The sequence below is a fragment of the Aspergillus wentii genome (genome assembly GCF_001890725.1).
Source record: "Aspergillus wentii DTO 134E9 unplaced genomic scaffold ASPWEscaffold_10, whole genome shotgun sequence".
Lineage (NCBI taxonomy): Eukaryota > Fungi > Ascomycota > Eurotiomycetes > Eurotiales > Aspergillaceae > Aspergillus > Aspergillus wentii.
The window spans coordinates 830,692-853,210 of NW_024467841.1; the positions used below are offsets into that span (position 1 = coordinate 830,692).

A 22,519-nucleotide genomic window follows, 5' to 3' on the forward strand; every position below is an offset into this window, starting at 1 on the left:
TAATTGTGTGGCATCATTTTGCTGTATTTATTATTATGACTGATGACTTTTGATAATGACCCTGAGCACTACCGATGATGATGATGGCCTAGATGCTCGCTAATGCGATGTTTGTGTTTCCCTGTCTGCTCCTCTTCCTCTTCTTCCGCGTCAACACCTGGCCACTCCTCCCATCCATCCTCCCAAATCTCTCCCATTTTCGCCTCCTTCTCTGTCCGCGTCATCCTTTTCTTCTTCATCACCTTCTCCCACTCTTTCATCTCTTTGTCGTTCAACAAGCATTCATTCAGCATCCCTGTGATTCCATCAACATCAATGCCTTCTCCGATAAACACAATCTCTTGTCGTCGATCGCCCCAGGGCTCCTGGAAATCATTCTCAATGGACTGGCGGACGTCTGGATCCTCTGGCCATAGTTCGTCGGGGATCTCCGTAAACCAAGGGCCACCACATCCGACAGTCAGCATGCCTCCTGCTTGACTCCATTCGCCAAACTGATAAGGACGGGTTGCCATCCAGAAGAAGCCTTTGGAGCGGAGGATGGGACGGAAGATGGGGCTGGATCGCTTGTTGGAAAGGATGACAGCGGGGTCAGGTTGGTCAAAGTCTTCAATCTCCTCATCCTCGTCTTCTTCTTCTGCATCTTCCATACCTTCGTCCTCCTCGTCACCTTCCTCCTCTTCGGCTCCCTCTACATTCTGAAGAAGAATAAATTTGTCATGTAGGAGGGCAAACAGCCGGCGAGGTTGGAATGGCCGGCGAGCCGTATAGACAAAGTTGTTAATTCCATATCTGGCCAGTCAGTCTATATCCTCAGTCAAATATCCGGGGAGGAGCATACTCCAATGTCTCCGGCTTGGGTGCCATTCTTTCCCCATTCCCTGTCACCTGTACGGTCATCTCATGCAGGCTCCGCAACCACCCAGCCCCAGAAGCCGCCTTGACGAAATCAAACCGCCCTGTTCCCAGGATCTGCTTGACATCGACCTTGGAGTAGCTGGACTCAAGAACCTTGGCATCGGGGTTGAGCAAGTTGAGCAACTGCTTGATCCTACCCCGGGTGGTCTCATCCACCGTCTCGATCTTGTTGATGATTAGGACATCAGCAAATTCGATTTGATCGACCATCAGGTCGGAAATTGTACGCTCATCTTCGGGAATGATCTCCTTAGACCCGTATCGGTCTGAAAGAAACTCGGTGGTATCAAAGTTGGACAGAAGATTAAAAGCATCGATAACCGTCACTGTCGTGTCTAATTTGGCAAGGGTATGCAATCCTCCCATTTTGACACTATTCAGTCAGCACCATGCCTCATATGACTGTCCGAAGGGAAAAGAAAGCAATACAACGGGACATACATCTCGTCCAATACTCTCTTATCATCCTCATCCTGTTCCTCCATTCCCTCAACCTCGAGCATGGCCTTACTAAACTCTGCCGTGAACGTCTCGGCTACCTGCATGGGCTCACTTATTCCAGTGCTCTCAATCACCACATACTGGACTTCGGTTTGTTTGGTTAAGTGGGCCAGCTCGGAGAGGAGATCGCCTCGCAGGGTACAACAGATACAACCATTCTGAAGTTGAATGAGCTTCTCTTTGGTCTGGGAGACCTTGTGGTGGGTAATGAGGGCAGCGTCAACGTTCAGCCTAACTGGTCAGTTCATTCTAGGACATGGCGGATGGAGAACATACTTGCTCATGTCATTCACAATGACTGCGATTCGGAGACCATGATCAGGAGATTTGAGAATGTGTTCGAGAAGAGTTGTTTTCCCACTCCCCTGTCCTTGTTAGTCGGGATTGGAGAGAAAGGGGGTCGAGACATACCAGGAACCCTGATAGGAGAGTCACGGGGAGCTGTCTCGTCTCCGGTTGCTTGACATATTGTGTCTCAGGGACAGAATATGAAATTGAATCTGTACCCGAATTGATGACCATGGTCAAAGCTCTGATGAAATGGATTTCAGGAGAATGTGCTTACTCCCTGACGAGTACCTCGAGAAACACACCTATTTATACGCAACCTAATGAACCCAGCCAACTCACGGCATCATCACCATGCAACCCCCAAGGTAGGCTCATGATGTATAAAGACCTAGGGCTATTTCAGGATGCATGGAATAATCGTTGCTGTGATTGGACGTGGGCTGAGAAGTGGACTATACCGCGATGTCCTCAAGGTACTTTGAGCAGCCAAGGGTCCTCATCATGGTCAATCAACGGAATGAATTAGCAATTTTGTTTCTGATCCTGACTGCAAATTATCATTGCATTCTGTCTGATTCGCTGTTTGGACTAGCATCGAAGTATATTGGAGTTGGTGCCATTCACCTTGTTGGATAATACCATAGTTGACTACTATCCTGCCACTATTATACACAATGCCAGCAAAAATGATCCCATCAGACGAAACTACAAATTCCCATTCACCGAATTTTTTTTTTCGTCATTTTATATTATGAGATTCATATTTTCAGCTCATTGTCAAGTGGACCTCTACTGATTGGTGGAACTTCTCCATCGCAACCACAAGACGGTGGAATTATCCCCGGCAAAAGAGGACCAAACATCGCACCACCTCGAATCTGGAGAATAATCTTCTCTCCCCGCATTGAAGATATCTGTTCCATGTAGAGATGATGAAATAATCTGGGGATTGCGTGTGGGGATTATCTACCCCGGATTATTTCATCTCCAATTGTCAATTCCTACGGGCGGAGAAATTATCCTCTGCCCAGCAAGCCCAGATGGCAATCATCTGAGAAAGAATCATGGGTATAAATAGAGGGAGAAGGCTTCTTTCCTGGCCATAGTCCATCAACCATTACCGCCATCATGAAATTCCTCCCTCTTGCCCTATTCATAAGCACCGTCAGCAGCATCGCTTTCGATGGTGTCATCCCCGGTGCCCGAGTCATCCCAGCCAGCGATACAGCCGGTCTGAAGAAGATCGGAGCTCATTCCGGTAAACATCAAAACCGTCGTACAGTCACTATCCGCCCTTCGAAGAATGACACGGATGATATTTCATCGGACTTCCTCTGGGGAATCAAGAAAGCCAACCACGGGGGACGATTGATGTTGAAAGAGGGAGAGACATATGTTATTGGGACAAAGCTGGATCTGACCTTTTTGGATGACATTGAAGTTCAGTTGGATGGAGAACTCAAGGTATGCCGTGTTGATTGTGAATTCTATCTGGGCACGGCTGATGATTTAGTTCACTGACGATGTTTCCTACTGGCAAGAAAACAACTTTTACTTCGACTTTCAAAAGTCTATCACGTTCTGGCTCTGGGGTGGACAGGATATCAAAATCTTTGGCACGGGCGTCATGAACGGCAACGGTCAACGATGGTATAACGAGTTTGCTGGCAAGGAGATTCTGGTACGTATCTTGACTGGTGTCATCTAGGATGGCCCATATAAACTGAGAATAGGATGACGAGAACACATTTTATCGACCCATCCTCTTCATGACAGACAATGCAACCAGAGTCTCCGTCGAGGGCATCACCCAGCTCAACTCGCCTTGCTGGACCAACTTTTTTGTACGCACCAAGGACGTTTCTTTCGACGATGTCTTCATCAATGCCTTCTCGACAAATGCTTCTGTATGCCTTTCCTTTTCCTTTTCCTGTGCAATATTAACTGTGGCAGGCCCTCCCCAAAAACACCGATGGCTTTGACTCTCTTAACGTCGACGGTCTATCCGTCACCAACACCCGGGTCGACGTTGGGGATGACTGCTTCTCTCCAAAGCCGAATACCACCAATATCTTTGTACAGAACTTGTGGTGCAACAATACCCACGGCGTCAGTATGGGAAGTATCGGACAGTACTCGGGGGTGATGGATATTATTGAAAATGCATGGATCGAAAATGTTACCTTGCTCAATGGACAGGTAATCCCACCATAATATTCTTCCAAGACCCCATAGCTGATCAATATAGAATGGCGCTCGTCTCAAGGCATGGGCCGGTCAGGATGTCGGATATGGTCGCATCAACAACATCACCTATAAGAACATCCACATTGAGAACACCGACAATCCCATCGTCCTGGATCAGTGCTACTTCAATGTGGACACAGAAGAATGCGCCAAGTACCCATCCCAGGTGAACTTCACCAACATCGTATTTGAGAATATCTATGGCACTTCTTCCGGTAAAGAGGGCAAGGTGGTGGGTGATTTGGTCTGTTCGCCCAATGCAGTTTGTTCAGATATTCATCTTGAAGATATTGCATTGACCAGTCCGGCTGGAAGCCCCCCAGTGATTATCTGTGATGGGTTGAAGGGGGACATTGGAGTAGATTGTCAGTCGTCATCTAATACGACGACTAACACGACGACTAAGAGATCGGTCTCCGACCGAATGATGGCGAGGAGGTTGGGACATCTGGTACATTAGCACGCTTAAGGGTAAAATACTAGTTCCTTTGGCAATATGACTTGAGCAAATCCAAGAAAAACAAATTTATATTCGTAGATAAGTATTCCAAGGATGTACCTGAACATCAACCTCGGTTACCCCGCTGATCGACAAAGCTTGCATGGATCAATTGCATCATCACTAAATTAGATCATCCCAAAAATTAAGAAAATCTACAGGCTCTTTCCTGCCAACACAATCGCCGTTATACAGCTGATATTTCCCGACCACCATGCAATAGATCGGATGAAGCTCAATCCCTCGGATTCGACCCAGAGATACACCCCTGCAAAAACCAGTCGGGAGAGGGAATACCATGTCCCGATACCGTTAATAGTTTCGTTTGGGAGTTTGGTGTGGAGAGCCAGTAAGACTGTCTTCATTAGTATCATAACCATAGATATGGCTCGCAATAAGGGAAGCCCAAGAAACATACTCGCTGCAACAAACAAGGTGTATCCTTCGGTGGCATTCGCGCTTGCCGCTTCTTGTCGCTTGAGTCGGTTCAACGTCTTCCGGCTCAATTTTCCTGCCTGGACGGCTGCCTCACCATATTTGGTGAGATCCTCCCGAGGAGCGACGTTGTGGTCGAGGCGATACCAGCGTTTGGCCGGGCGGGTACTCAGCACGCCGTATGCGAAGAACCAGTTGGCGATCAGAAAGGCGGCGGCGTGGTTGGGGACTGGTGTGTCGGCGGCACGGAGGCCGATTGTAGTGAGTAGAGAGCTATTGCATTATTAGTGATTGTGATTCAAAACTATCAGGGCTACTTACGCCATGGTGGTTGTCGGAAAGTTGAAGTTGGTCATGTCCAGTTGTTGGGATCGTCCATCTTAAATGTTGATGATCGGCGCACGTGGACAACCGAGGTTGGCCAAATCTAGGGATGATTTTTGGGTGCAGCTTATGGCAATTATGCAATTGGGATCCTGTTTATGATAGCCACAGGGTGTTTCTTTGTGTAACCTGATGCCTGGCTGCTATTCATTGGTCGTTGGCAATGCACAGCGCTGGTTCTGCTGTCTATTGGTATATATCGCGTTAATCTGACGGGAGTATCGATATATATATATAGTTCTAACTCGTCACTTAGAGCCCAGTCAGGAATTCATTATTCCAAAGGTCTGGGGCCCCATAATCTGCCATGTCGAACAGATTCCCAAATTCGATAGGCTGTATTCGTTAGCACAGTTCACTCGATTGGCTTCCTCAAAACTCACCGACAAATTTGTTAGATCCGCTGGAAACAAAGGTGCAGTAGGATCAAACCCAATGTCAGACGTAGCAGATTCCAAATTTGCTTGCAAAGGCTGATATAAATTAGTCAGGATAGACAGCAGCAAAACACGGCACAGACCTGTGAGATTTCATCTTGTTTTCGAATCTCTTTCCATGACACCCCTTTCATGATATCCTGGCATTCGCGCACCGCCTTCATCGAAAGATACTCGACATTCTTCAGGGGATCCTCTCCTTTCAATCGGGCTTTGACCGATGCAAAGACCATTGTGAGGAAGAAAAATGGTTTACATCCATTCCCATCTGATGAAATGCGACTCCCAAGAGCATCCATGGTACGTTCGACAGCCGTTACCAGAACTGTTTGCTGTGTTTGAACCATGTCGGTCAGCGTGCCTGTACGTGGTGTCTCAAATGCTGTCACTGATCGCGATTGTTCATCCGCTTGTATACTGAGTTCCACACAGATCGTAATGGCTGCGTGAAAGAACTCATCCCGGTACATTCCCCCACCCAGTTGGCCTATACATGAAGACGGCCCTGTTTCCAGATGGTCCGAAGGTCCTAGTAGGGAAAGCATCTCCAGAGAGGACTCCAAGCACACCTTGCGGGAATAAGAAAATTTCGGAGCGCGTAGGACACTGAGGAAGAATGGTCGATGAAGGACAAGGAGATATCTTCGCATGATAAACATGTAGAATGATTTGGCGAATGTCAAATTCCCAAGTCTTAAGATAGAAATATTTGACTCGCATTCTTGGAACATGTTTAATGCTTGATTCATGGAGTGCATGAGCTCCTCGCTCAGTCGTAAAGCTTCGTCATAAGGGAGGTTGTATTTCAGGCTGTTAGTCAACTTGGCTATCCGAATTCGTGTTGGCAACGAATTGGATAATAATCCCTGTACATTGTTCCGTGCCAATGTGTCCAGTGTTTTCGGGACTGGATCTTCCACCATATCTTCCGTTAGATCCGCGTCGTCCCAGTTTGATGGTGGGCCGCAGTCGCATTCGTTCAAGTCAATCGATGGCAGCATGCCTCCATCCAGAGATGACTGCACATCTAGCTCTATTATAGTGGCCCATAGCCTGCGCCGCATCTCTGCCCAGAACTTGGACATCCTGGAAAAGCGGGACGGGTCCCGATGCAGTCCCATGATCATGGCAGCGCGAACCAAGGATCCAGAAGAAATCCACACCAAATTCCCACCCGTTGCATTGGCCTGACGAGCAATCAGCAGAAGGCACTGGATCTGTAGCATGTCCAAATTAATGTTTGAGCTGACAAAAACGGAGGACATCCATGATTGAACTGTCATGGTCCACCCAACTGCCGCCCTTTGGAGAGTACTGCGCTCGTTAATTCTGGTATTTTGGCTATAGAAACAACTGCTTGCAGCCATTAAAACCAGAAGCTTTGCGATAAATACCATATCTGTCGGTTGCGACCCTGACCAGTGTAACTCGTATTGCCGAAGAAAAGTCGGGACATGCAAGATACGATATGTAGTCTCAAATGTTGTCAGATAAAGTTCGAGGAGCTCATCTGCTATTTCCTTAGATGGAATCATCTCTTCTAGCTTAAAGGCCTGATCTCGATAGGCTCGTTGGTGCTCCTCTCTTTCTCGATTCCATACTTCCTTTTTGAATTTCCTCATAGATGTATAATCAGAGTCCTTGGGTTTTGACTTCCCTTTGTCTAGCCCCCTCATAAAGATCCCAATATCTTTGAACTATAATGTATTAGTTTAGACTGTAAATATGGGAGCTTAACTCACAAATGATACTGACACTGCCCAGTGAGAACGCCCACAGTGTCGGGACTTGCTTTTCTTACCCCGGAAGCATCCACTTGGTAAGGACTCAACCTCTTCGGTCAGATTTTGGGAATCCAACATAGCCCTTCTTCCGCCCTCAGAAAAGCTGTCATACCCCAAGGTCTCCGGAGTATGCATCGCTGCTCCTGGCCGAGACAAAGCATTTTCCAAAGCCTGCACTCTACTCCGCAGTTCGTGCACTTCCTCTACTCGGGATGGCGGCTTGGTAATACGGTTCGACGTTTGCTTATGCTTCGCATCAAACACGTATACCCCGCTTTGGGATGGAGTGAGGTGATTGCCGGAAGGCTGCACAAATGGTGGGGGAGTGCTACCCAGACGCCTGGTGTTTGATACTTGGCCTTTCTGAAACCCGGCATATTCACATGACTCAGAGGCTTTGGACTTGACGCATTGGCCACATGGTAAGCCCCGGTCGCACTTGAGCTTGCGACGACGACATAAAGTGCAAGATAGAGCTGGTCTGCGTCGTCGAGGCGGTGACATTGGTGGTGTTTCTGTGTCTGCGGAGTGTATTTGAAATGCATTGATTTGATCCATGATTTCGGTCAGTAAGTAACTTCACTTCTTGGTGAGTATTGTGCGCTGTTAAACAGCCTCAATTGCATTATTCAGCCCAAGCGCCAGGATGCTAGACTTGAAGAGATGGCGGGATACCCGGAGATTGACTGAATCAGGCTGTAGATGTCCAAAGTCTCCCCGCTTTTCCCTTTGATGGAGAACTGATTGATAAGATGGAAACTTCTGCGGAACAGAAGATAATTATTGCAATGTTGGTCTTTTTGTGGTGATGACAATCGTCGATGAGATGAATGGGGCGTATCGGAGTTAGTGCTTCGGGAATTGTCGGAATCTGTCTCGGAGATTCCTGATTTGGAATAACACCGATCATACTATTCCCGGCCTGAGGCTGTAGGGCATTTATTGCTTTTTTGCTATTGTTGATGGTAGAGATAGATGTTCGACAGCGAGTCAATAAGTATGGCTTTTTATTGAGCATATATTCGCATTATGTGCAGTCATGATATTAATTTTGGAACACTCGGCGCCGTTCACCAACTTTTAATCCTTTCTCCATAATGGCTTTTTGACAGACAAGACATAGACCAACAAATAAACCATGAGATAATTAGAAATAGTAAACGCTATAAAAATTCCAAGGTACGGCCATGTTTTGGATGAATCAAGTCCCAGTCCGGTCAGATACTAATCTCGTTAGCTTTCCCTCTTGGATATGGTTGAAAAGATGCAGACTTACATCGTCACCATAGCTGTACTCACAGTACCCACAGTATCCATAATCTTGCGGATTAGAGAGATACCCGACCCCTCTGTCGGCCAGCCAGGATCCCGCATATTCACCGCATGTCATATTGACCGGGCTCTGAAAAATGGCTAATTCACTCTGGTCACAGGCGACGGGTACCCCACGCAGGACCGCCGTCAGAACTCCACCAATCCAGTAGGTAAATGGAGTAACATAGTACATAGTGTACTTCCAAAAGGCGGGCATTTGTTCATGGGGACGGAGGATGCCGTTGAAGAGTTCGCACATGATGATAAAGAAGGGCATGAGTGTAGCGGCCACCATCGAGTCGGTACTGCCATTGTCAGCATTTTATTCCCAAGCTTGCATTTTATACACTTACCTCAAGGCTGCAATCCATTGACCCCATGAAGTTGATAGCAAAAAGAACAGGAAGAACATCAAGAAGCTATATCCCGCTGCGAACCCCAAGGGAAGGCCCACGATGAAGTAGTACGGGACGAAGAAGATGACTGCACTAATGATGGCGTACGGAATTTCGGACACGATCTGCGCGGTGCAGAAAGCAATCCATCCATATAGGCCACTAGGGCCTTCACGGGCCATCCATATATCGCGATTCATGATAAACCGCATCGAGATGGCGTTGATAAACTCGGGAACAAGCATGAGAACAAGGAAACACGAGAACGCCTTGGACTGGAGGTCTGTAGAACTGTTCCCTATCTGTAGATATGTAAGACCGTTTATCAGAGCATGCAAGAAAGATGCGTAGAGTCGTGAGTAGGGGTATTCCGGGTTCCGCCAAAATTGTCGCATGGTGCGGGCAGTAAGAAGAGTGATCTGCTGATGGAGTGGCGGAGAAGAGCTTGTCATCCTTGAGTCTAGCCTCTTTTCACCGTGTTGACTGCGAATTTTAGAAATTTCTCTCTTGACATCTTCTGCCTCTGTCGATTCGTTCCAGATTTTAGCCCAGTTGATGCTGTACTGTGTATCTTTCATCCTCCCGACGACTACTTCGATCAAAAAGTCAGCCGCATTGGTGACGCTCTCCGGATTGTGGCCATTCTTTTTGAAATATTCGAAAATGGACTGCCCGGATGCTCCAACCTCTCCAAAGTAATAAGTGCTTCCACCAGGACTAAGAGCCAGCACTCGATCGAACTGTCCACATCAGTTTTCCTGGCATTATACCAGAGTCTCGCAAATGGGATACTTACCTCTTCAAACTGTTCCTGGTTTGCCTGATGAATAGTGCAGAGCACAGCCAGTCCCTGGTCGGTTAACCTCCGTAACAGTGATACAATACTAGAAGCGCCTTGGCTATCTAGTCCACTCGTAGGTTCATCCAAGAACAGTAGCAGCTTGGGCTTTGCACACAATTCGACGCCGATTGTGACCCGTTTTTTCTTTTCAATATCTAGGGATCCAATCAATGCATGCTCTAGATCGACCAGGTCGAGTGTCTCCATAACGGTGTTGACATAGGATAGTTTCTCTTCTTTAGACACCTCGGAGCCCTGGCGAAGGAGCGCAGAAAACTGGAATGCTTCCCCAACCGTGCTTGTCTCATCATGGATGTCCATCTGCTGACAGTAACCAATGTTGTGGTTGAATGACTCATCGATAGCGTTTCCATCAACAAAGATGTTACCTGTGAGTTGTCCGGAGTTTTGTCTTTGGGTCAAGGCAGTCAACACTGTATTGGATATTAGATCACAAGGAACCATCTCAGATAAAGGGGCCTCTTACATGTCGATTTTCCAGCTCCAGAAGCACCAACCAGAGCGGTTAGTGTCCCTGGCTTGCAGTAGCCACAGACCCCATCCAGCAATTTTCTAGTTTCCTTCCCAACTCGTACGTTAAGTTCCAGATCACTCCAGGTAAACGTCGAGTTCGTTCCACTGATGACCTGTCCAGAGTGGTTGTTCTGGGAGCTACGTTGCGAGGCCTTTGGATCAACATCGACAGGATTGCTTTCCTCGTCAATCTTGTGCCTGTCGATGCGCCTGTGTTTCTGCCCCTGTTTGTATTGGATCGGCCCTGCGCTATCAGGCTCCCATTCCATCACCTCACTCAACCAACATGTAATCCCGATGAATGCAACGGTGAAAAGACACAGGATGCCAAAGTCTCGCCAGACATTGCTGTAGTAAAACCCATACTTGACGGCCAAGTAATCGTCACCATTTACGATGGTGGTACCGATCTTGCTCCCTGTGTAGTCGCACGTCTGGTATGCGAGATCTACATAACCAGGCCCGGATGGTACAACAGATCCGGATGCGCAAGTGAAATTTGTGTTGTGGAATTCTGCTGCCATGACTGCTTCATATGTATAAAGAGCCGGCGTGACATACTAGAAAAGGTCAGGACATAATCAGGGAACTGTATTGAAATACTCACCGCTAACCATCCAATCCAAGGGACATCCTCCATTAACTTATCCACCGAGAGAACATAGCCTCCAAAGACGATGCAGAATAACACAGAAACACCACAGTACCGTAGCGCCACTTCGAAATTGGAAGAAGCAGCGGCAAATAACCGGAACTGGGCTGTCAAGCAAATCGTACAAATGTAAATAAACAAGCAATCGATGAAAAATGGTCCAGGCTGGACAATCAAGTCAGTAAATTACCGGGGAAGATATCACAACAAGACTCACACTCGATTTCAAGCCCGCCAGGAAATAAACCACAATTACATACAAAAATGTAATTAATAGGGTCACCACAATATCAGAGAGGACTCTTGCCAAACACACAGCACTTGGCCGCACAAACGCAAATTTCTTCTGTCGCGTAAGAATATCGCGGCCCTGCATCGCATCTTCCAATTCGGACAACTGCAGCCAGGCAAGCAGAATTGATGAATAGAATAAGACACCGCCACGCGAGTACATTCCATCTGTCGTCTGGGGCTGATCGTAGAACATGGAACCGATGAGAAGCCCGTAGATGACTGAAGATATGAGTTTGATGTATAGCGGCGCCATGTGACCTTTCAACTGCCACATCTGACGTTTGGCGCACAAGGATACCTGTCTGAACAAAGAGATTGTGTACGGAGACTTGGATGACACAAAGCGAGACTTGTCAGTCTGGATATTCTTCTTGAATTCATCGAGACTTCCACAGTCTGAGTCACTGGGCGATGAGCCCGTCCCCTTACCACCGAATCGTTGGTCCTCGTAGTTCCGTGTGTCTTGTTCTAGTCGTTGAAAGGCTGAGCTCTTCCGAAATGCCTCTTCAAGCTCTATGGGCCCCTTAGGTGTCCGATGCCCCCAACCGGGTCTAAATCTTCGTCTTTCAGGGACCGTAATGCTAGTCAGAAAGTCTGATGTCGTTTGCATCTCTGCGCATTCGTATCCCAGTTCTTCAAAATATTGTTTTGCCTCACGAGCCGATCCCTGAAAAAGCATCCGTCCTTCGTCGATCAACAATACTTTATCAACCAGTTCATAGATGGCATCAGAAGCTTGGTAGAGTGTTAGCAACGTTGCCTTGCCACATGTATCTGTCATGATACGGAGACTGCGGGCATAGTCCACGGCGGAGGAGGCGTCCAGGCCTCGGGTTGAATTGTCCCAGCACATCACGGATGAATCTGTCGCGAGAGATTCAATGATGGAGATTCGTTTCCGCTCACCACCCGACACTCCACGAATGAACTCGTTTCCAACCAGTGTATTCATTGTGTGAGCCATGCCAAACACCCGCCCGTAGATTTCAATATACCGTGGGATTCTCTCCTGGTATCGCTTCGGGGTCTTGCTTTGCAGGGCAAATTCCAATGTCTGTCGAACATTGAGGGTAGGGAAATGGACATCGTCTTCAGGGATATAGGTAACCTGCCCTCGATAGTTCTTCTTGACTTCATCTAGACTCAGACCGGAGTAGTCCATCGAGCCAGTGACGCCCAAGAAGGACGAATGGTGGCCCGCAATTGTACGGAGAAACGTGGAGCAGCCAGCTCCCGGTCGTCCTAACACGCTAGAAATGATTCAGCGAAACTCTTTAAGATACAATGACATGCAAGACACTTACAGCATCATCTCCCCACTCCTGACAACGCCGGAGAAGTCGCGAATTAGTGGACGGCCATTTTGCAGGTTCTTGTCGGAAATCCAGGGCTTGATCGTCCACTCGTAGACATCCTGGAAGGTCAGCGTGCGCCATAATGCAGTCCCCAACGTCTTGACGTCCGCATGCCCCTCCCCCGCTCCCCACGTCGTGAGAGACTGGAAACAGACGCCCAGGTTCGACTTCTTCTTCCCCGCCTGAACCTCTGCCTCCAGAAACTTGTCAAATGACGAGTGGGGTTCCGCACACTGAGGCTGGTGATCCGAATCACTTTTTTCTGTCAATGTTCGATGGATGTTCGCGATAGTGTCTTCATCTTGATCTGAAAGGTGCACCCGAGGAGGGCTAATGGTATCCTCTGGGCTTTCAGCTTCCTGGGTAGAAGCAAATGAAGCACCATGAAGGTGAGGGTTCAAATGAGCTGGCATGTTGCGAAGCCCAGCTTTCTCTGCTTCTCTTCCCCGCCGATGAAGGTGATTATACCAACAGAATCATATAATCAATACAAAAAAGCCACGGGTAAGGTCGGGATTCTCTCTCTCTTTATATATAACTACCCAAAACCAAGCACCCAGTTTCGAGCACCCTGCACTAGATGGAAAAGGAAGCCAAGCTTCGAAATGTACGAAGCACCGACTTGGTTTGTCATTTTGTATCCATCATTTTTCAGCACCGTCGGACCAGTAATCTTTGGATTTGGACTTGATCAGTGGCGATCTTGCAAATCAAGTACATAGGTCCATACTATGACAAGGGAAAAAAGAAAGCTATTTTTCCCATTTTGGCAGCTGGACGGAGAAGGTGAATCATCGCTGTCCAGAAGAATCACAATAGGGCCGGCGATTAGGTATGGGGAATATCCAACGGATCCACGCTGATTGGTGTACGAAAAAGGAAGCCAAGACGAGTCAGCGGGGATTTTGTTTGCTTTTTGTGGAGTGCAGATGGAACCCTGACGGTGCTTGCACTTGACAGAAGATTCACACTGACTGAGATAGATTATTTGATTACATATGGCCATTTCTACTTGGCTATATCCCTACAGCGTGAGTCTGTCTTTGTTTTTGTCTTACATGATCTAAGATATTCGTTCTCTCTCTCTCTCTCTCTCTCTCTCTCCCTCTTGACTTTCCTTTTTCGACACGATTAGTGCCACCAGCACTATTCCATTTCTAGTTAAGCAGCCGCCGGCTGGGTTTTCATTGGGGCTTTCTGGCCAATGAAAGCCTGATATACGCTGACTAACCGGACTCCGCGGAGCCCGTCGGTTTGCTCGGAAGTTCGGAATATCATCCGTGGAATCGTGGGTTCTAATTGTCATATGCTGCTCAGAAAATAATTATAACTTTGCCTCCTGGTCCTCCGACAGCCACCTGAACAATCTCTCGTTCTGCAGGCAATCCGTCTCGTCCCTATCAAGAGTTATCCGAATCCCCCAGAGTGTGACTAGGTGGATCCCCGGCCAGAAGTATCCAGCACATTCCTTCTCGCCTAGGATCTGGCAATTTTAGATCCAAACTTTCACCCAATGCAGAGCCGAAATATAGGGAATTCAGAGGGAACTGGGGTATGTTGCTGATCAAAAAGTCCACTGACAGATTGGAAGGAGATCCCCAGTCACTGCAACCATTCACGTATGATAGGATGCCACGAATGCAAGTATCATCGGTAGCCCTCTCTACCTTTTTGACATGCTTTGCAAGGTCGACAAGAGTCGGAAGCCATAGCTGGTCCCGCGGATCTATTGCCAGACCAGTAACCGCTGGCGGTGAATAAGTCGATTTGGTCCCCAGAATCGCATTACCCATGTAGGTCATTGGGAGACGAGGTTGGAGAATCGAGCGGCCATCCACACACATCCCAATTGAAGATGTTTCTGGCGATGGCTGAGCTGATCTCCTGGATGTTGTTTCTGACAGCCGGGCTCAGGTCAGACATAGGCACAAGAGTGCCGTGGCAATATCATTACTGGAAAAGGCATTTTGATTTCCATCGTCGTGCTGTTCATGATTCAGACCATCACTGGCAAGAGCGGTACATTTCTCTCTCAAATTTCTGATCTTCCTAGCTGGTATGGTAAAACGTCGAGTGATCAAAGTCTCTGACACTTTGTTGTCATTTTTCCCATCGTTAATGCCAGATGATCTAGTGTGTAACGGCCTTACAATTTTCCCTTCTGAAAGCTGCCTCCTTACCCGTGTTTGACTAACTATGTCAGTTGAAAAGGAGTAGAATTCACCTTTATCAAAAGCACGGCGGAATACAGATATTGCCTTTAAAACAACAACCATCCCAAGCCCATCCATTACCAGATGGTGACCAGGATATGTTGAAGATCAACCTGCCTTCCACGATATTCACCTGAAACCGGGTAACCGGATTTGAACCCGACAAGGGAACATTGAATGGGACCGTGACATATTTCTCATCACAGAGGTCATCATACGAGATAAGTTCTTGTGCATTCGAGGAGGTGAAGATTCTGCGGGTGTGCTGTTTGACATGAAGTATTAGATTTTCACGTAGTGACAAAGGGGCCGACGGATGCACTTCGTATACATTCAGTTTATCTTTGGCTTGTGTGGATGGGACTACGTTGCCAGTCAAAAATGGAAGTTTGATACATGTCGGAAGATAGCTGCCTCGAGGAGTGCGAGGCCTTTGGAAGGAGTTTCTGTGCGGGAAACATTCAAAAATGGCAGATATGCAAGGGGCATCAGATGGTCTAGAGGCGAGAGTTGATACGGCTCGAAGGACAGTTGCTCGGCCATTTTTGGATGTGTTCCTTGGAAAGGTAGAAAGAGGACTGGTTTTACACAATGACAGAGGACTTGAATATAAGGACACCCAGGTCAGTATATTTGAAAGAAAAATTCTATATTCTGAATCATGTCATCAACAATGTGGCACAGTGCAACCAATAAGATAAGATGCAAGTATTCTGCATTGTATCATCTTATACTTATCACCAAATGATCACTCAATTCCATACCATTCAGGGACTCTGCAGCAGTTCCATCTATATACAAGGCCCTGTCTCATATAACTGGTTCAACCCGTTCTTTATTTGAAACCCATTTCTTCCTGTGCCAGCCTACCAAATACATCCCTTGCATGGATGGGTCCCTCCCAGGTATTGTGTAACCATCCTGTCCAAATTTCATCATCATTGATATCAACATATACGTTTCGGACAACCAGTTTCTTTTGGGGTAAGTTCCATTAGGTAGTACCCGAGATTATTATCAGGTGCTGTTCAAAGCCCTTTGTTCTGTGTCTAGCTTCTTGGACAGGTGGAAAAAGAGAGAATACTGAAAGTTTTGGAGTGTACGTGATATCATCGGCTTTCTGGCCCTGATAAAACCCTATTTTCCATTATAGTTGACCAAGATTCCTTGCACTTGGAAGAAAAACTTCGCGGTAATTTATGTCAGTGTTGAGAAGTTCTCCTTTTCTTATCTACTTCCACAAACTACGATATGTACCAGTGAGGAATTAGGATTAAAGGCACAGGTTAGAATAATATCACGTTTGGTTGAGGATACAGGCCCAGGCAACTGGGTATCCACACAGTCGCCAACATTCCCTTCGAGACCCTTCCTTTTCATAAGCCAAGGTTTGTTGCGTTCCATTGCCATCTCGCTATCATAGAGAAAAAGAGATAGAAGAGATAGAAATAAAAAATAAAAAAGGGGGGAATGGGTTTAAATCCTAAACAATAATCAGAGTACCCTGCTCAGTGTTCCTCAACTGTTTGTTCTGAATCAAGCTGACTATGCCAGGTTCATTTAAAGAATGCCCTGGAGATCTATCAGGTAGAGTTCCATGCAAATTACACTCTGATACCATGTTGCTTCAAAGCTCCCCTTCGACATATAATTCCCATATTTCACAGTCAATCATGAAAGCGAACACGCCACTTTCCTCCAAGATGCGACTCAATCGACGGCAGGCTCTCTTGAACACTGACTTAAGTACTGGGTTACTGGAAACTTCCTCTAGGCTGAGCGATGGCAAAAGTCCTAGTAGCCCTCCGCAAAAAGCACCCTTTGGCTTTATATAGACATCACCCAACTGCGAGTCACTCATACCACCCTGTTTCGCTATATTCGCCATAAGGTCAAAGATGGGGTATTCGCAGTTCCGAATTGCCAGGTATTCTAACGAAGAAGGAATCTCCACGGTAGAGGACCATGGGCCCTGTTCCACATCGAGGTGTGTAAGGTTTTCAAAAGAGGCGAATGATTCGTATTTCGGATATTCATCCCAGTCCATATTATCAGGATCGGCTGACAACTCAAGATGGATAACCTCAATATTGAGCCTTTGAGAAGAAAAGATGTCTTCAACCTCAGAAGCTTCAAACTGCTCGTAGGGTAGATGATTTGAGGCATGGTAAATAAAGGTTCTGAGAGACTTGAATGCCTTCATAAGTGTTGCCAGGCACTTTGCACTGATAGAGCTGTCCCAAAATGACATGAATGAGATGTTAATTGATGCCGGTTCCATATCAAAGGGGATGTCATCTTCATGATTCCCAACGCAATGAGTAATGGAAAAATGCTCCAGCCGAGGGAGATGCAAGATAGGCTTGAGACTTCGCAAGCTTAGGCCATTCTCTGCCCCTGAATTGTCCCTGATACTCAATGTTTTGAGCTTGGAGAGGTAGGTTGGGCCAGGGTTGTCGCCTGGAACTCGCTCCAATAGCAGTAGGAGTGCCTTTAAGCAATCCTGGCCCAAAATCATATGAAGATACTCGATATTTGGGGCCTGTGAGATCAAAAGGGCCACGAGGGGACTAGTCACACGGCCTAGGACCGCCGGAAGCCATCGCGCCTTATTCTTTGTGTTCAGCTGTTGAATACCCTTAGTCAATGTCTTCACCATATCAGGCTCCAAAGCATCTGGCCATTGTTTAAACGTATCCTGGTTCCAGTCCCATGTGCTAACAAGAAGTCGGCGAAGTCGTGCACCTAAATCAGGTCGATCAATGATTGTCCGAGTAAAGTACATCAGAGGTCCTCGGGAGTCAAGACTTGAGTCTGGGTCATGGCAATCAGGGCAGTAGCTTCCTTCGGAAAACTGATCGTAAAGGATTGGCTGTGCAAAGGCGTATAGCTTCCTAGAGACTCGACAAAGAGACAGCAAATCTGCAGTGTCTTCAACGGGGTTAAAGAAAGAGAGAATGTCTAGAATGAGTTCTGTCGGCAGCCTAAGAAGACTCGACATGATGTTAAGCAACTTGCCAGTGAGTTTAGGAAAAATAAATCATGGAAGTCGATGAGAGGTGTGAATGGTTTCTTTCTGAGACCCTTTGGAGAAAGAGGTAGAAAGAGGAGAGCTGCCTGCGTCATGCCCCAGTCTTTTGCCCTCAACACATGCCCTATGCCCTAACATACAGCAAAAAGAGACATACATATCAGAGGTCAAGATACAAGCCACTCTAACAACGGTATCTAGGTGGTGAATATTGGCCAGCCTGTCTTTTCCCTAGATGTTATTATGGGCTTGTTTCTTGGTTCGTCCAATTTTTTGGTGGTCTTTTCGGTTTTGTTCCCTTCAAACATGGACTTGACAACAGGGCAATTGATCAAACTGACTCCGGACATTCTCACTCATCGGGTATTCCTGACTGCTCGGATGAATTACAATCTCTCTTTCTAGCTTGATATGTAATCTTATAGGCAACAATATTCTGTTTTGTGCTGCATTTCCCCGAATGCAGCAAAGCCGATCCTTCGCCATGTATCGTCTGAGCCGGATGGCCGCTTCCCGAGCAGGCAATGCAAACCACCCAGAGCCCATTGGAGGAGAACTAAGCCAACAATGGGTAACTTTATCATCTAATATCGGGCAAGGATCTATAAATATGATTCTATTTCGATGGTTGAGTCCTACTGAATTGGCATTGTAGATAAGAGAGTTCTATCACTATGGGCAATTCACTTCCATCACAGCCCATGATTCTATCTTTGTCTGACATATATCTCACGGGATGTGCAGCTGCTTTCGTCCTTCTTCTATCCCTGCATCTATTAAAGCAAACCCTTTTCAAAGACCCCCTGAAACCCCCAGTTGTCTTCCACTGGATCCCATTTCTGGGAAGCACCATTACATACGGGAGGGAACCCTTGAGGTTCTTTGAAGACTGTAAGAGAAAGGTACGCGTTTTGTTTTTGTTTTAATATTTTGCGACTCTTTCTCTCGAATTTTTGACGCGTCAGTTAGTATGGTGATATCTTCACCTTCATCCTCCTGGGAAAGCCAACAACCGTGTACCTCGGTCCAGCAGGAAATAACTTCATCCTCAATGGGAATCACCATGCTCTCTCAGCTGAAGAAATATATTCCCCATTGACCACACCCGTGTTCGGCACAGACGTCGTATTCGACTGTCCCAATGCAAAGCTGGTCCAACAAAAGAAGGTAAGCTAGGCCTCTTTCGATATAATTATCAATTCTCACTTACCTTCCTAAAACAGTTCGTCAAATTCGGTCTCACTGCAAATGCGCTCAGATCCTACGTTCGATTAATCGCAAACGAAACCCAAGAATTCATCGTTTCTCATCCAGATCTACAAGGCTCGAGCGGTATCCTAGACGTTCCCCCCGCAATGGCAGAGTTGACTATCTATACTGCCTCTGGATCACTTCAGGGGAAGGAAGTGCGTCATCTCATTGGCTCTACGTTTGCAAAATTGTATCATGATTTGGATATGGGGTTTACCCCGATCAATTTCATGATGCCATGGGCTCCATTGCCTCGGAACCGTGCCCGCGATCAGGCACAGAGAACAATGGCCCGGATCTATATGGACATAATTCAAAAGCGACGGGCGAATGGTAAGGGGCTAAATGATTCTGAGGATATGATCTGGAACTTGATGTCGTGCATGTACAAGGATGGTAACATTCTCCCGGACAAGGAGATTGCGCATATGATGATTGCTCTCCTCATGGGCGGCCATCATTCTTCTTCCTCGACCATATCCTACATCCTCCTTCAGCTTGCTTCCCATGAAGATACTCTGGAAGACCTTCACCAAGAGCAGCGCCGAGTTCTAGGCCCCTCCATGGATATAACTTTCGATGGGCTGCAGAAATTGAAGCTCCACCAGTTCACCGTGAAAGAAACACTGCGACTCCATAACCCAGTTCACTCCATCCTCCGGCAGGTTAAAGAGCCACTAGTGGTCGAAGGAACACCATACATAATTCCTACATCTCATACGGTCCTTGCTAGTCCTGCAAGCAGCTCCCGTGACCCGAGTCACTTTCCAAAGCCGATGAAATGGGATCCGCATCGATGGGAAAGCAAGGCATCACTCCAGGGCACGGAAGATGATGGCGATAGCTCTAGAGGTCAAAGTTCGAATAGCGCATATCTTCCTTTTGGGGGAGGAAGGCATCGATGCATTGGCGAACGATTTGCATATGTTCAACTAGGCGTCATTCTAGCTGTGTTTGTCCAACATTTCCGGCTTCGAAGCGTTTCAGATACAAAGAATGTGCCAGAAACAGACTATTCTGTAAGCAAACAAGCCTTTCTTGTTTCTTTGAGTACAGTACACGCTAACATCATATTCCAGTCACTCTTTTCCCGGCCTATGGCTCCTGCAAAGGTCCTTTGGGAGCGAAGAAATGCCGGTGCAGAGATCAGATAGCCCGCAGAAGCACATGATGATATATTATTCCAACCTAAGCCTATCTCCATTACCGGGAAGGCACCCTTTGTTACATGTAATACTACATCAAAGATTAGTGTAACAGAACAATTCCTCTTGTATCAAACCAATTTCTAGTACATTTATCACGACGTTTTTCTTTCGTTCTTTGACTCTGACACCATGTGGCTGACGCAATAATACCCTGGCATACGCAGCTATAATCAAAACCTCAAGTACATTGCCACGCATTTCAAGAGTATTCCATATTTGATCACCTACATCGGTTGGTCTAGGCTGGGAATAGGTATACGCTAAAAATATACATGGAAGGGCTTGTGTGCAGAAGCAGGCTCCCACATTCAAAAACGCAGATGAATAGTTTCGGGGTGCATGATCTGCATCTCGACCGAGGTTATATTCCTATCCTGGCAAGTCGGAATTCATTTTGTCACTCAGACGGGTGGTGATGCTCACCTCATTCTATTCTGTATCACATCTGTCCGACACCGAAACCAATACATAGAGAGTCGTGGTGGCTATGCTACTTTTGCAATTTAACATGGTTTCTTTGATTGTGATCAAATGCAATCCTTTTCCTTGGATATAAACCCCTCCACCGCATGGGTAATCCAATGCCAATATTCACGATGAAATTTGAGACTTTATTAATCGCTCTTGGACTAGGATCTTGTATGTGTTCTATCTGATCATATGCCACTATCGACCTCACCCCTTCTATTTTTATTTTTGCTAATTTAGACAGTTCCCTTGGCAGTGGCCCAAGTTGTGATCTTTACTGCAAGCGACCAGAATGTGATATCGTACAGTATCGGTGTCCCCAACACCACCGCATCTTCGGGCTCTGGGCCTATTTTCCTGCAGATGAAAGCACCTAGTACTATCCAATGGTTTGCTCTTGGTCAAGGAGCTCACATGGCGGGGGCCAATATCTTCGTCGTCTATTCATCCTCCTCTTCTGACAAGGTGACTATCTCACCTCGCCTGGCAAAGAGCCACATCGAACCAGAATACAACCCCGATGCTCGTATTTCTCTTCTTCAAGGAAGTGGTATTCAAAACGGCGTGATGACCGCAAACGTGCGCTGTGATACCTGCATACAATGGAATGGGGGATCGCTCGACCCGGGCACATCTTCCAGCAATTGGATCTGGTCGTATAGAGAGGGTATTCCGCTAAGTTCAAACAATGTCACGGAAGATATCAGGATTCATGACCACTTTGGGAGAGTCATCGTGGATCTGACCAAAGCGACAGATTTGAATGCTTCGAACCCATTTCTTGGTGCATCTTTAGACCCTTCCTCCAATGACTTTACTGCGGTACCCCCAAGTTCCTCCAATGGTCCACATAAATCCAGGGCTATTTTGATCGCCCATGGTCTCGTCATGTCTTTTGCGTTTGTTATCTTTTTCCCTACCTTTGCCTTACTCATCCCGATTCCATGGGCAGTCTCTGTTTCTAAGGTCCATGCACCTCTACAAATATTTACACTGACTCTATCCACGGCTGGCATGGGAATGGGTATTTGGCTGGGTGTCGACGGTAGCCAGATATCCAATGCTCATCCCATTATCGGTCTTCTTGTCGTGGGTTCTCTGATCTTTTTGCAGCCACTTATGGGATTCTTACAACACTTGCACTTTCGACAAACGGGTGAAAAGAGCTTCTTTTCTTATTCCCACCGGTGGTTTGGTCGCATCATGATAATCCTTGGCGTTTTCAATGGTGGTCTTGGGTTTAGACTAGCAGGTTTTGGTAGTCCGGGAACTCCTCGCAGTGCCATGATTGCGTATTCTGTCATATCTGGTGTTGTGGGCTTGACTTACCTAGCCGTTCATGCTTTTACTACTTGGAGGTCTGGGAAGGGGGCAGAGTTATCTGGGGCACGAGATAACCGAGAGAATTGACCGATATACATCTTACCCCCATGCAAAGGAATTAAGCCATCAATCATACGAGTCATT

The 22,519-nt window shown here is 46.8% G+C and overlaps 9 protein-coding genes across 9 annotated transcripts; 3 read left to right on the forward strand and 6 right to left on the reverse strand.

Moving 5' to 3' along the window:
* Nucleotides 1-68: 68 nt before the first annotated feature.
* On the reverse strand, nt 69-1,941 carry ASPWEDRAFT_33226 (CobW domain protein; the record flags this gene model as incomplete). The annotated part of the gene is made up of 5 exons (XM_040833746.1): nt 69-792; nt 842-1,291; nt 1,360-1,650; nt 1,696-1,784; nt 1,831-1,941. 5 exons carry the CDS (start codon nt 1,939-1,941, stop codon nt 69-71), a joined length of 1,665 nt encoding a protein of 554 aa, XP_040683701.1.
* An 897-nt stretch (nt 1,942-2,838) lies between these two features.
* On the forward strand, nt 2,839-4,417 carry pgxB (putative extracellular exo-polygalacturonase; the record flags this gene model as incomplete). The annotated part of the gene is made up of 5 exons (XM_040829102.1): nt 2,839-3,174; nt 3,224-3,391; nt 3,444-3,617; nt 3,664-3,909; nt 3,959-4,417. The coding sequence occupies 5 exons, from the start codon at nt 2,839-2,841 to the stop codon at nt 4,415-4,417; spliced, it is 1,383 nt and encodes a 460-aa protein (XP_040683702.1).
* Nucleotides 4,418-4,611: 194 nt separating this feature from the next.
* Nucleotides 4,612-5,217, reverse strand: ASPWEDRAFT_33228 (uncharacterized protein; the record flags this gene model as incomplete). Its single annotated transcript, XM_040833747.1, has 3 exons — nt 4,612-4,811; nt 4,875-5,164; nt 5,213-5,217. 3 exons carry the CDS (start codon nt 5,215-5,217, stop codon nt 4,612-4,614), a joined length of 495 nt encoding a protein of 164 aa, XP_040683703.1.
* Nucleotides 5,218-5,678: 461 nt separating this feature from the next.
* Nucleotides 5,679-8,288, reverse strand: ASPWEDRAFT_73390 (putative C6 transcription factor). Its single transcript, XM_040839324.1, has 2 exons — nt 7,455-8,288; nt 5,679-7,409 (listed from the first exon to the last, which is right to left on the reverse strand). The coding sequence occupies exons 1-2, from the start codon at nt 8,052-8,054 to the stop codon at nt 5,763-5,765; spliced, it is 2,247 nt and encodes a 748-aa protein (XP_040683704.1). The 5' UTR covers nt 8,055-8,288; the 3' UTR covers nt 5,679-5,762.
* A 288-nt stretch (nt 8,289-8,576) lies between these two features.
* ASPWEDRAFT_177759 (putative ABC multidrug transporter) lies at nt 8,577-13,294 on the reverse strand (the record flags this gene model as incomplete). The annotated part of the gene is made up of 8 exons (XM_040831711.1): nt 8,577-8,720; nt 8,773-9,115; nt 9,164-9,945; nt 10,002-10,480; nt 10,534-11,140; nt 11,188-11,397; nt 11,450-12,776; nt 12,831-13,294. The coding sequence occupies 8 exons, from the start codon at nt 13,292-13,294 to the stop codon at nt 8,577-8,579; spliced, it is 4,356 nt and encodes a 1,451-aa protein (XP_040683705.1).
* A 987-nt stretch (nt 13,295-14,281) lies between these two features.
* On the reverse strand, nt 14,282-15,637 carry ASPWEDRAFT_177760 (uncharacterized protein; the record flags this gene model as incomplete). Its single annotated transcript, XM_040831712.1, has 3 exons — nt 14,282-14,778; nt 15,176-15,359; nt 15,491-15,637. The coding sequence occupies 3 exons, from the start codon at nt 15,635-15,637 to the stop codon at nt 14,282-14,284; spliced, it is 828 nt and encodes a 275-aa protein (XP_040683706.1).
* A 735-nt stretch (nt 15,638-16,372) lies between these two features.
* On the reverse strand, nt 16,373-18,517 carry ASPWEDRAFT_46756 (F-box protein). The gene is given in 2 exon segments (XM_040836837.1): nt 16,373-18,262; nt 18,275-18,517. The coding sequence occupies 1 exon segment, from the start codon at nt 18,093-18,095 to the stop codon at nt 16,722-16,724; it is 1,374 nt and encodes a 457-aa protein (XP_040683707.1). The 5' UTR covers nt 18,096-18,262; nt 18,275-18,517; the 3' UTR covers nt 16,373-16,721.
* A 309-nt stretch (nt 18,518-18,826) lies between these two features.
* Nucleotides 18,827-20,530, forward strand: ASPWEDRAFT_55517 (cytochrome P450; the record flags this gene model as incomplete). The annotated part of the gene is made up of 4 exons (XM_040838222.1): nt 18,827-19,027; nt 19,095-19,292; nt 19,349-20,395; nt 20,456-20,530. The coding sequence occupies 4 exons, from the start codon at nt 18,827-18,829 to the stop codon at nt 20,528-20,530; spliced, it is 1,521 nt and encodes a 506-aa protein (XP_040683708.1).
* A 650-nt stretch (nt 20,531-21,180) lies between these two features.
* ASPWEDRAFT_177763 (cytochrome and DOMON domain-containing protein) lies at nt 21,181-22,462 on the forward strand (the record flags this gene model as incomplete). Its single annotated transcript, XM_040831713.1, has 2 exons — nt 21,181-21,223; nt 21,297-22,462. 2 exons carry the CDS (start codon nt 21,181-21,183, stop codon nt 22,460-22,462), a joined length of 1,209 nt encoding a protein of 402 aa, XP_040683709.1.
* Nucleotides 22,463-22,519: the final 57 nt, after the last annotated feature.

What these genes read in the sequence shown, in the direction of transcription:
- ASPWEDRAFT_73390 (XM_040839324.1), bottom strand. Translation starts at nt 8,054, where the DNA reads ATGGATCAAATCAATGCATTTCAAATACACTCCGCAGACACAGAAACA. An exon ending in GGGCAGTGTCAGTATCATTT is followed by an intron (nt 7,410 to 7,454) that starts GTGAGTTAAGCT and finishes AATACATTATAG; the next exon opens with TTCAAAGATATTGGGATCTT.
- ASPWEDRAFT_46756 (XM_040836837.1), bottom strand. Translation starts at nt 18,095, where the DNA reads ATGTCGAGTCTTCTTAGGCTGCCGACAGAACTCATTCTAGACATTCTC.